The sequence below is a fragment of the Vombatus ursinus genome, unplaced genomic scaffold, assembly GCF_900497805.2.
Source record: "Vombatus ursinus unplaced genomic scaffold, bare-nosed wombat genome assembly UNPS02009573.1, whole genome shotgun sequence".
Taxonomy (NCBI): domain Eukaryota; kingdom Metazoa; phylum Chordata; class Mammalia; order Diprotodontia; family Vombatidae; genus Vombatus; species Vombatus ursinus.
Genome location: NW_020949351.1, coordinates 27,681,467 through 27,692,389, shown reverse-complemented (window position 1 = coordinate 27,692,389; position 10,923 = coordinate 27,681,467). Strand labels below are relative to the sequence as shown.

General features: G+C 39.3%; 1 protein-coding gene across 2 annotated transcripts; it reads left to right on the top strand.

Annotated features, from left to right (window-relative positions):
- Positions 1–1,374: 1,374 nt before the first annotated feature.
- Positions 1,375–9,892, top strand: BLOC1S4 (biogenesis of lysosomal organelles complex 1 subunit 4). Of its 2 annotated transcripts, none has more exons than XM_027852480.1 (5): positions 1,375–1,779; positions 5,746–5,817; positions 6,488–6,589; positions 7,824–7,958; positions 8,389–9,892. In XM_027852480.1, the coding sequence occupies exons 1-5, from the start codon at positions 1,486–1,488 to the stop codon at positions 8,455–8,457; spliced, it is 672 nt and encodes a 223-aa protein (XP_027708281.1). In that variant the 5' UTR covers positions 1,375–1,485; the 3' UTR covers positions 8,458–9,892. The 2 variants fall into 2 exon arrangements, with proteins under 2 accessions (XP_027708281.1, XP_027708280.1); XM_027852479.1 differs by having other exon boundaries at positions 1,421–1,779; positions 8,333–9,892.
- The last annotated feature ends 1,031 nt before the right edge of the window (positions 9,893–10,923 follow it).

Here is a 10,923-nt window from a genome sequence, read left to right as displayed (position 1 = left end):
GCAAACAGGGTTAAGTGACTTGCCCAGGGCGACCCTAGTATCTGAGGCTAGATCTGACCTCAGAAAGATGAGTCTTCCTGACTCCAGGCCCAGCACTCTATTTCGTGACCTTATTAGAATCTCTACTTCTATTTGAAATCTCCCTCCTATCATGCCTATGTAATATACATCTTAACTCACCTGTTAAGAGTCGTAAACACTTTGAAGACAAGGATTGTGCCAATTTTTTTCAGATTTGAATCCATCAGGGCTGTTACAATGCCATGCTCATAGCATTTAATCAACCCAGGAAAAGCTTAATTAAACTCAAGAGCTCTTCAGCATTCCTGACAGGAAAAATAAACTTCTCCAACACTGCAGGGTGGTGACCAAATAAAATAATTTAGGAATTTCCTGAATTTGAAGGTCAGCTATTGTAATGGTTATCACTCTACGGGGAAATCTCAGCCCTGACACTTACCAGATGAATAACCTTCCTTTTTCCAAGTCTGTTTTCTCACCCATGAATAATATTTACATATGCTCTCTTAAGACTAGAGTGAGAAAAATATTTCGTGAACCTAAAATGTTATCCAATCCAATAACCATTTACTAAGCACCTACTATGTGCCAGGCACCGAGCTAAGCAGTGGGGAATACAACTAATAAAAAGAAAAATGAGTGAGGACAACTCATAGCTGACGCAAGTACTGAGCTGAGAGGCCAGTTTCTGCTCTATATAAAGGAAGGTATCGGGAGGAGTTGGGTTCTCCAACCTAGGTTCCTCCAATCAGAGAAGAGAGGCAATGGAAGAAGGTGGCATCCATCTGGACTTGTCAGCAGCGTGGTGGTGTTTAGAAGTAACAAGCTTGTCCTGGGAGGGGCCTCTTGATTCACGGTGCCCTGCAGGTGTAAGTGGCGCGAGCTGAGATTCTAGTTGCCATCCTCTATAAAGGCAGGCACTGGGTGGAGATGAGTGCTCTGCTCCTCGGCCCTTCAGTCGGAGGTGGTGTCCAATGCACGCTAGGACAGTTACGTATTGCCGGTGCTAGCGGGCAAGGAAAGGGGGGTGAAGGATTTCCTGCTTACACACTCTCCACCTCTCGATGCAGACTCACGCACAAGGGCCCTACTTACCAGACACTAAGCATGCCTCTGGTCCGTCATCAGCACTCTCGCGGCATTTATAGCTTCTGTGACGCGTCCAACCTAAGCGCCCAGGCTACTTTCCCAATGCCGCCCCTTTGGCCCCCTCCTCCCAGCACGTGACACGCACCAACTAAGAGAGGCGGGGAGACGGGGGGGAGGGGCAGACGGAGCGTCCCGGGTCGCGTCCGAGCTCCCGTGGGCGTGGCCAACAAAGGGAGGCGGGGGAAGGGGATTCCGGCGTGCGCGCCCGCGAGATCCCCCGCTGGAACTACGGGTGGGCGTGAAGGTAGAGCCGTTGGGGAGGGAGTGGCGCAGCGAGAGCGGAGTGGCGCCGCGAGAGCGGGCTGCCGCGAGGCCATGGAGAGGGGTCACGCGGGTCTGGGGTCGCGTGAGGGCTTGGCGCCGGAGGAGGAGCTCGAGCCCCCGGGGGCCGCCTCGAGCGGAGACAGCGGGAACGTGTCCCAGAGCCACAGCAGCGCCTCCGGGCTCTGGGAGGAGGAGGAGGACGGCGAGCGGGACGGGCGGCGGCCCAGTCGGGACCGCGGAATCTCCTGCGATGCCGTCGGCTTGGACCTGCCCCTGCTGCAGCGCGCGGCCGCCGGCTACGCCGCCTACCTGCTGCCGGCGGCCGGGGAGGGAGGCGGCCCCGAGGTGAGCGGGCCCGGGGAGGGCAGTCTTCCCCTCTGGGCCTCCCCCCACATCCCACCCCGAGCTGCCGCAGGACGCTGCCCGCGGTCTGTGGGAAGGCTCCCCGTCTCGCTGTGCGAGCACAGCCGCCGCCTTCTACTTCCTGATGCCCTCGCCTGGTATAAGCTGCGTTCTCCGCCCCCAGCTAGGCTGCTGTCCGTGATCCGCCGCGTTAGGGAGGGGCGGCGAGCCCGATTATCCGGCCCGGGATAGCCTAACCGAGCAGTCCACCTCCCGGCACGGAGGACGAGTGCTTGCCAGACCTGTGGGGATCGTCTCCTTTTCTACATCTGCGGGGTTTGGCACAGAATAGGCGCTTCTGTTAATTAATACCTTCTTGGTTGGTTGAGTCAAGGAGTTCCTTTATATTCTTTCGGGGAGAGAGTTGTGTACATAAGTATAGACAAGATCAATACAAGGTAGTCGGGCGTGGGTGGCAGTAGCAGCCGACGAGATCTGTAGAGGCCTTATCGAGAAGTTGGTAGTTGAGCAGAGCTTTATAGACAAGCAGGCATTCCGAGAGGTAGGGGTGAGGGAAAAAATAAACATTTTTAAGCGCCTATTATGTGCTTCCCAAAAGTCCTGGTGCAGTTTTAAGCTATTAAAAGCTTTAAGTTGCTCGTGTATTTCGGGCAAGGGGAACAGCATGTGCAAAAGCTCAAAAATGCTAACAGGTAGATCAGCTTCGTTGGACTTGAGTGCATGAAGGGAAATAATGTATGACAAGCCTGGCAATTTTGAACTACTTCCAATCCCACCTCCCCCATTCATTCAAAGGGAGGAAGTACACTGTTAAGAGAGCCAATATGAAAAGCACTTCAGAGTGCCACCCATGACCCGGCAAAATTTTTTTAGAGCAATTAGGTCCCCTAATTGAATGTGGTGCATTTTGAAACAGCATAAGAGATAGAAGTGGGAAACTAAAATAAAAGTGGAAAGTGTCACAGGGACTACTAGTGCCTAGTATTTAACAAGATGCTTTTGAGTTTATGTATAATTTTATTTCATTGTATTGTTACAGTAATAAATTTATAATAAAATATTCCCCCAAAACAGACTTAATAACCAAAAGATGATTGTGCTATTCAATTAAGATATTGTGTTTTCCTTTAAATGTTAAGCTAGTCTTCCAACTAAGTACTTTGTAAAATGTTTATACCTTGAGTCTGAGAACTTCAGAGGGGAATAGTGGAAGGAATACTGGATTTGGAGAGAGGGTAAGGCTTGAATCTGGACTCTTGTCATTTTACTACCTATGTGACTTTGAACAAGTTCCTTCCTGAGCTTCAGTTTGCTATGAAAAATGAGGGAAACACGAGAAGACACTTAAGTTGCTTGTTTCTGTGATTCACTGAGCATTTTATGGATAACCATACATGTATGACTTTGGGACTTAATACTTGTTGCTGAATTCTATCCACTGATTTTTTTACAAAATATATAAATGATTGTCTCTACCCAGATGATTCCCACATATAGAGACTGAAGACTTAACATTCCTAAATTCTACTTGATCCCTCATGAACGCCTGCTTGACAAATCTAGTCAGCAGCTCAAAGTCAACATGTTTATAACATAAATCATCACTCTCCCCCCCCAAATCTCTATCTTTCAAATTTTATGTCTGTTGAAATAAGATTTATACCATTGACCTCTCAATTTTGCAAATACATGTAAGGATATGTTTTACATCTGTACCTTTCTCTCAGCTGGACTGTTAACATAGTTTCCTAATCTTCCTGAGTTTTGAAGATCAAATGAGAACCTAGATAAAGCCAAAATGTTATATAGATACTAGCTATCATTTCCAGACTCTCCCATCTCTAATCCATCTTCCACATAGCTGCCAGAATAATTTTTCTAAGGTCTGACCTCTTGCTGCCTGTGGAATGTATTGATCATAAAATTTAGAACTAGAAGGGAGTAGTTATGCAAGGCATATTGCTATATTCAAGGGATACAAAGGCAAACATATAACAATATGTCGTTAGGTAATGTTAGGTAACAACAATATGTTGTTAGGAAAGGGAAGGGAGGGAATAATAGAGTGGGAGAGACCCTGTAGATCATCTAGTCAACTCTATCCTTTTGCAGATGAGGAAACTGGGCCCAGGGAGATAGCAATTTGCCCAGAATTATATAAGCAATGAACAGCTAGGATTTGAACTTCAAATCCAGTCCTCTCTCTACTCAGTTGTTCTTAGTGAACCCAACCTTTCTTAGAGTCATGTTTTCCTAGATGCTCACAAACCAGCTCTTTAATAAAACTCTTGCTGAGGTTTAAGGTCAAATTTTTTTTTTGTTCTGTATCCATAATTTTGTCAGTGGAGGAAATTCCTTTCACCATGGAGTATCAGCAATTCCTTCATAACTTAGGGTCTTAGAAATCCCAGGATACAAAGTCAAAATTACCCACCTGTAATTTCTAGAATCTACTAGGCATTTTTCCTCTCCTGTTCATGCTTTCTCAAAAGTTACCAACAGTGGTTTTGAGGTGATCCCTTGATTTTTGGACTCCTCTAGTATGTAATTTCTCTGGCCCTGGATACTTAGTAAAATTTGATCCACTATCTTCAGTCATAAGGATAATTTTCCATTCCTGCCATTTGCACTTGAAGGGTTTTTTTTCCCCCTTGTCCTAGAAGCCCTGCAATAACTTCATTATCACCCTTCTGTATCAGTTTCAGATCCTGAATTGTGGTTTTAAACTTGTCAGCTCACCTATCTCTGGTTAGTGCTATTTTGGTGCATCTTACATATATTTTGCAGTGGACTAGAATAGGCTGTGATACAGGTCCCCTTTCCTTCATTACTCATCACACCCTGCTTTCCACCTTTTGTGCCATGTCTTATTTGCTTTCAGTCTTTCTTAGGCAATATCTTCTTTGTTGTTGAGTCATTTTTTCAGTTGTGTCCCAGTCAGTGTGACCCCATTTGGGGTTTTATTGACAAAGATGCTAGAGTGGTTTGCCATTTCCTTCTCCAGCCCATTTTACAGATGAGGAACTGAGGCAAACAGGGCTAAGTGACTTACCCAGGGTCACATAACTACTAAGTGTCTGAGGCCAGATTTGAACTCAGAAAGATGAGTCTTCCTGATTCCAAGTCCAGTGCTCCCTATCTTACATGCATGCAATTTCCCCATGCTTAGAAAAAGACTCTTTTGTTCTCTAAAATACATCCTTTTTAAAGGCCACATCTTTCTGTAAGTTTTCTCACTAAAGTAGGGTCCAGTTTGCCTAATAGACAAGATAAATTTATCAACTAGACAAGATAAATTCATCAACTAGGCACACATCTTCTAAAACACCATGACCTATGTATCTTTTCAGTACCATATGAGCTGTGTTGTACTCTATAGCCTCATTGTAGTATTGGTAATGGCCCATCATCAGTAGGCCAGTATGCTTGTAAGCAGAGAGAGAGAGAGAGAGGTTTTGGTTCTTAATATTTTTGGAATCCTGAAAATCTACTCATTTACCATATCAGAAAGCTAAATATAATTTAATAAACTGAGAAACATACTTATTAAAAGTTTTGAAAATCAATACAATGATTATTTTTGCTACTGACTATATGAAACATAGAACTGGTTTTAATTTCATCAGTATAGTACCCATGATATACCTTAAGATTAGCTACCACATGATGAATTTTCTTTTTTAATCAGTTAAGGCACAGAGGGGTTGTGATCTGTCAATGAAAGGCACTTCACATTACTGAAAGACACAAATTACTTGAAAAAGAATAACATAGTATTAAAAAATTAGTATAAATAAATTATGGAAAAATAAGTTATTTTCATTGTATATTCTATCCAGATAATCACTTGATGAGAAAGTTGCCCCAAAAGTTTATTGATCCTTCAGTAAACTCATGTATGTCAATTGGAAACACATTACAGTTGAACATTCTATTTTTTTGTTACAGATAGAAGCTTTAGACAGGAGTCTTGAAGACCTACTAACTAGAGTTGATGAATTTGTTGGGATGCTAGATATGGTATGTCTTGGCAGAACTCATTTTGTTGTTCTTTAAATGTTTATAAATAAGCACTTGTAGTTAAACAATCATGATGCTCTCAATTTCCATTCCATTTTTCAAGGCATTGTTTAGTGCTTTAAGTGCTCTGTTTCTACTAAAGTTGCCCTGTGTTTAATTGATATCTTTCCAGTGGAACATAAACTACTTTAGAGAGCAAGAAGTGTCTCTTTCATCTTTGTATAACCAGGACCCAGTACAGTGCCTTATCTTTATATTATATATTTCCCACTCTTTAGTGGGAAATTAAGATTTTAAAATGGCATCAAGGAAATACATAAATGGAAAGGAACATGCAGGCCAACCATGTAATAAGAGCAAAGGATAGATAACAACCTGTATGCTGGACTGGTACCTATATAATATGGAAGAGAAAAGTGTCAGTTCTCCATTTCCATCAGCACATTGGAAGTATACTCCCCAAGAAGTACTGCTGGGATGTCACAGTATGAGGTGTGGACAGGTTGTAATATGTATCATTGATGAGGAATATCTACACTAACAAAATCACAGATTAACTCAAGTAATGGAAACTCAACATATATATGCAGTCTAGTAATGGTGTTCATATTTTTCTCTAATTAATATTCTTTATGGTAAAATAAAACCTGTCATTTATATTTTGTTTTAGATTCGAAGTGACTCCTCACAAGTAGTCAATGAAAGTGTACCTCACATTCACACCAAAGCCACTGAAATGAGTGAGATATATAGAAAGATTGACAAATTGGAGGTAGGTAGTGACTTTGTAAAAGTACCTATGATTCATATGATTTTTGAAGGCAGCATCAGCTTTCCAATGTTTTACTGATATATAGGTTTGCATTTTATTGAAATTTTATTTGTCTATTTTGTTTTAAAAACTCCCTTTCATTTATTTATCTTTATGTTGGCACAAATTTGGTCTCAGCTAAGACAACCAGTATAAAGGATCAGTGCACAATCAGTAATAATCAGTAAACATATTAAAACTTTGACCTATAGGTATATTATAATAAAAGGGACATTTCATTGTGTTTAGAAACTTCACTGTCCTAGGACTTATCAAAGATGTATGTTATTCCTACTCTAACAGCAGTTACTTTAAGACAATACTTAGAACGAGCAGTATAGGCAGCATATCTATAATTGAAAAAAATGTGTATTGACTGAAAAGACTAGTGGGCAATTATATTGCAGAAATTCTAATTTAATTATAGGAATTAAGAATAAAGAATAACATCCTGGAGATGTTTATGGTGGGAATAGCCAAATCTGGTAACTGCCTGAAAACCAATGGAAAATAAGATGGTTTTCTACTCTACTGTCAGAAGAAGTCATTGAGAAACAATGGGTTTAGGGCTTAACTTTTACTAGGTTCTTTATGACATGGTGGCTAAGGGTTTAGAGATCCTAGAAAACAGTGAAATGGGTACAGAAAATAGTTTGGGGCTTAAAAAATATTGAAGATTGATTTTCTTAATTGGTTATGAGATAAAATCTCGAAGGCTTATACAGTCAAACTACAGACTCCAAAGTCATCAATACTAGTTTGGTTTCATTTGTTTTATGGGTGACTGTTCTTTCTGAGATTTCATTAAAACTAATTTTTAGTATTAATCAATTTTTTGTGCGTATTTGTAAGAGCCAGAGAAATGTATAGGTGAAATTAGGTGAGACAGGACCTCATTTTGTCATAAAAAAGCACGTTTTAGCTTTCAAAAATGTTTACCTTTAAATATGAATTAGATACTATAATAAATCAGTGCCACTTATTAAACTGCTCTACCTTTTCTTTTGTCATTCAACACATATATACAGACATTTATGTAAATAGGTTTGGCAGGCAGGAAAAATTTTGTATTTTTCCATGCAGGCTTATTACTTTCTAACATTTTTATCTTTTGCAGTCACCTATAGGATTGGGCCACACACATATGATAATACTAAAAAGCCTTGTTTTTTTCACGTTTTTCCTTCCTACCTAGGCCTTTGTTAAAATGATTGGAAATTGCGTGACTAGAATGGAGGAGCAAGTGACAAAAGCAGAAGCAGAACTTGGGACATTCCCCAACACATTAAAGAAACTTTTGCACACAATTAATGTGCCATCCTTCCTTAATGTAAGTTATTAATTTGAGAAATTTGACTTTATTGTATATAGTTTTTTTTAAAGCCCACAGTAGATTAAATGTACTTACAGAGCTTCCTTACCACTCACTAGCTAGTTCCTTATACCAATGAAATGCACTACTGTGAGTGGGAAGAAATTTTTAAAAGTTAGAATTAAGTAACTGCATTGCTTCTTGGCTGAAAAGAGAATACATGAGAGATGTTTTAAGGTGTGGCAGATAATTTTTTTTTAAAGCAAGACCAAAGATAAATCTGAAATTTGAAGATAAACAAACAATTGGAACAAAAACTTTCTTTTAAAAAAGAGACCCTGTTAATTCTTTATATGATATGTATAATTTTTCTTTTTTACAATTATTTCCAGAAGTCGTATTCTACAAAGCAACAACAAACTGTCTATGAACCTCCTATCCTTTTCAGGACAGAAGACTATTTTCCTTGTTGCAAAGAAGGACCTCAAGCATGATATTGCACAATACAACTACTTAGGAAAAGATTTATATCGAAGGAGAAGTTCTTATCTTGAAGAGATTATTATTATACATATCTACTACTTAGTGTATTTAAAGTTTTGTGTATATTCAACAAGCAGTATCTTAAAACAATTTTTTTCATTTTGTGCAGAATGCATAGTTTCCCATGTCTTCCAATTCTAAATCTCTTTAAATGGGGGAGTAAAATGAGTAAACATTTCCTTATAAGTATCAAAATTGCTACTTTTATATTTATATCATCCTTATGTGTCAACAGTATTATCTTTTAAGACTTACCTTCACAAGGTCTTAAAGAAAAAACTACTGAAGCATTAAAAAACATTATTTATTGACATTCTTAATGGTTGACAGTCTTCCTGGTAGTCTATTTTTTTAATGAAATGTAAATTGACATGAGTTAAGCTTTCTACATTTTGACTGTAAATTCTGCAAGACTATTGTAATTAATTTTGAAAATTATATTGAAACAGCTATAATCTTTAGTTTGTAAATGACTGTACACAGTTTGACTTATAATTTAAATTGAATTAAAATTGAAGACTTATCTACATAGATTTTCTCTTGAAGTGCTATTGAGCAAGAACATAGAAAACTTTTTATAGAAGTTTTGTTTTATCTTGGATACAGATTTTCTTTTCCTCAATGGTAAGAATAAAATTTAAGAACTTCTATAAAAGGTTTATGTGAAAAAAAATTATACAGTTTAACTCTTAGCTAATATTTTAGAAAAATCATACAATTCTTTCAAGTCAAAGGATCACAGAAACATTAGAAAATTAGAAAGGACCTTGGAGGTCTAGTCCCCATCCCTCCAATGAAGAAACAATTGCACTGGGCTTCAAAGTAACTAAAGTCACAAAACCAATTAGTGGAAGATACTTATATAAGTAAAGGAGAAAAAAACCTGTACTTTCCACCCTAAAGAATAGGCTTTGCATTCTTTTTTTTTTTTTGGGGGACTTTGCATTCTTAAAATAAGATTGGAGAGTTGGAAGAGACTAACTCCCTTATAGATACGGAAACTGAAGCACAGCATTTTTGTGACTTGCCAAAGGCCTTACAAGTAGTAAGTAGCGGAATATTCTAATTCCAAAACCAGTGATATGCTATATCATACCTTTTCAGTTTACTGTCTTGTGATTACAAGATGGACCTCCTTTACAATAGCTAAGAGTCCTTTCTGTATAATAGATGTCAGCTTCCATTTCACAGCTTGTTCTACTTTTCAATGAAGAGGACAAACAGGTGCCTGGGTCGATTCTAGTAATTGCAAATAGTACTAGTGCAAATAGAACTAGGATGTCATTAAGACTTTATACTTTTCTAAGTAATTGTTACTGTTTGATACTTTAGCCACTATTCACTATGTCCTCATTTTGTTCTCAGTAAACTTTTTGGCAGTTTAATAAATAAATACATTGATTAATTAATGAGAGCTTTCTATATTAACATAGCATGTTAAAGTTTGCAAAACGTTTTGTACACATTGTCCCATTTGAGTCTTTACAAATGAACGAACTGTTAAGTAACTTATCCAAGTTCAAGCAGTTTACTCGCGATGCTATTTTAGTACACACGTGTGTGTGTGTGTGTGTGTATGGATGCAGGTTAGACCAGTTCTGATCAGTGCAGAGTCCTATACCTGAGTTCAGAAAATCAAATGTTCAAGTACAGGTGGAGAAAAGATGGGGCTTACACAATACATTGCATGAAAGAGACCTGGAGGGTTTTAGTAAAAGCTCAGGGAATGAACACTGACCTAGAACCAGAAAAACACATATGTTAAGTTCCTCCACTAAAGTCTGACTTTAGTTTATCACTATAGTTTACTTGTGGCCGTTTAGGCTCTGACAGTACAGGTTTCAGGTAGTTCCTGTTGAGCTCTAAAGATTTCAAGTACACTTTAGAAATGAGTTGTGTTTCTTTCATCTGAAGACCAGCTAAGTTTGGAAAGGCTTGCCACCAAGTTGGCTAATCAGTAACAAAGTTCTATTGGCCAAAGCATCTCAAAAATTCTAACTTAAAGACATGGAAAGATGCCAGCTGCATCAGCAACCACTAGTAAACCAAGCCTACCCTACAAAGCCATTTTGACGTGCCCTGCTATTGCCTAGCTTCTACCCCCTCCCCCAGCAAGAAAAACTAACCTCTAGGCCTAGACACCATGTTTCTCCCACATATCCTCCTACCACTCCCCAAACTAGTCTCAGCTTTGGCTTAAGTCATTTCATTTGTGTCAACTCTTCGTGACCCCATTTGGGGTTTTCTTGGCAAAGATAGTGGAGTGGTTTGCCATTTCCTTCAGTTCGTTTTACATTAGAGGAACTGAGGCAAAAGTGCCAGATTTGAACTCAGGAAGATGTCTTCCTGACTTCAGGCCCAGCACTATCCACCTCAACTTTGCTTTGGTACTCCACTCTATGGCTGAGCTAACATTGGTGAGTAAAATCTTAACCTAACC

What these genes read in the sequence shown, in the direction of transcription:
- BLOC1S4 (XM_027852479.1), top strand. Translation starts at nt 1,486, where the DNA reads ATGGAGAGGGGTCACGCGGGTCTGGGGTCGCGTGAGGGCTTGGCGCCG. An exon ending in GGGAGGGAGGCGGCCCCGAG is followed by an intron (nt 1,780 to 5,745) that starts GTGAGCGGGCCC and finishes TTTTTGTTACAG; the next exon opens with ATAGAAGCTTTAGACAGGAG. An exon ending in TTGTTGGGATGCTAGATATG is followed by an intron (nt 5,818 to 6,487) that starts GTATGTCTTGGC and finishes ATTTTGTTTTAG; the next exon opens with ATTCGAAGTGACTCCTCACA.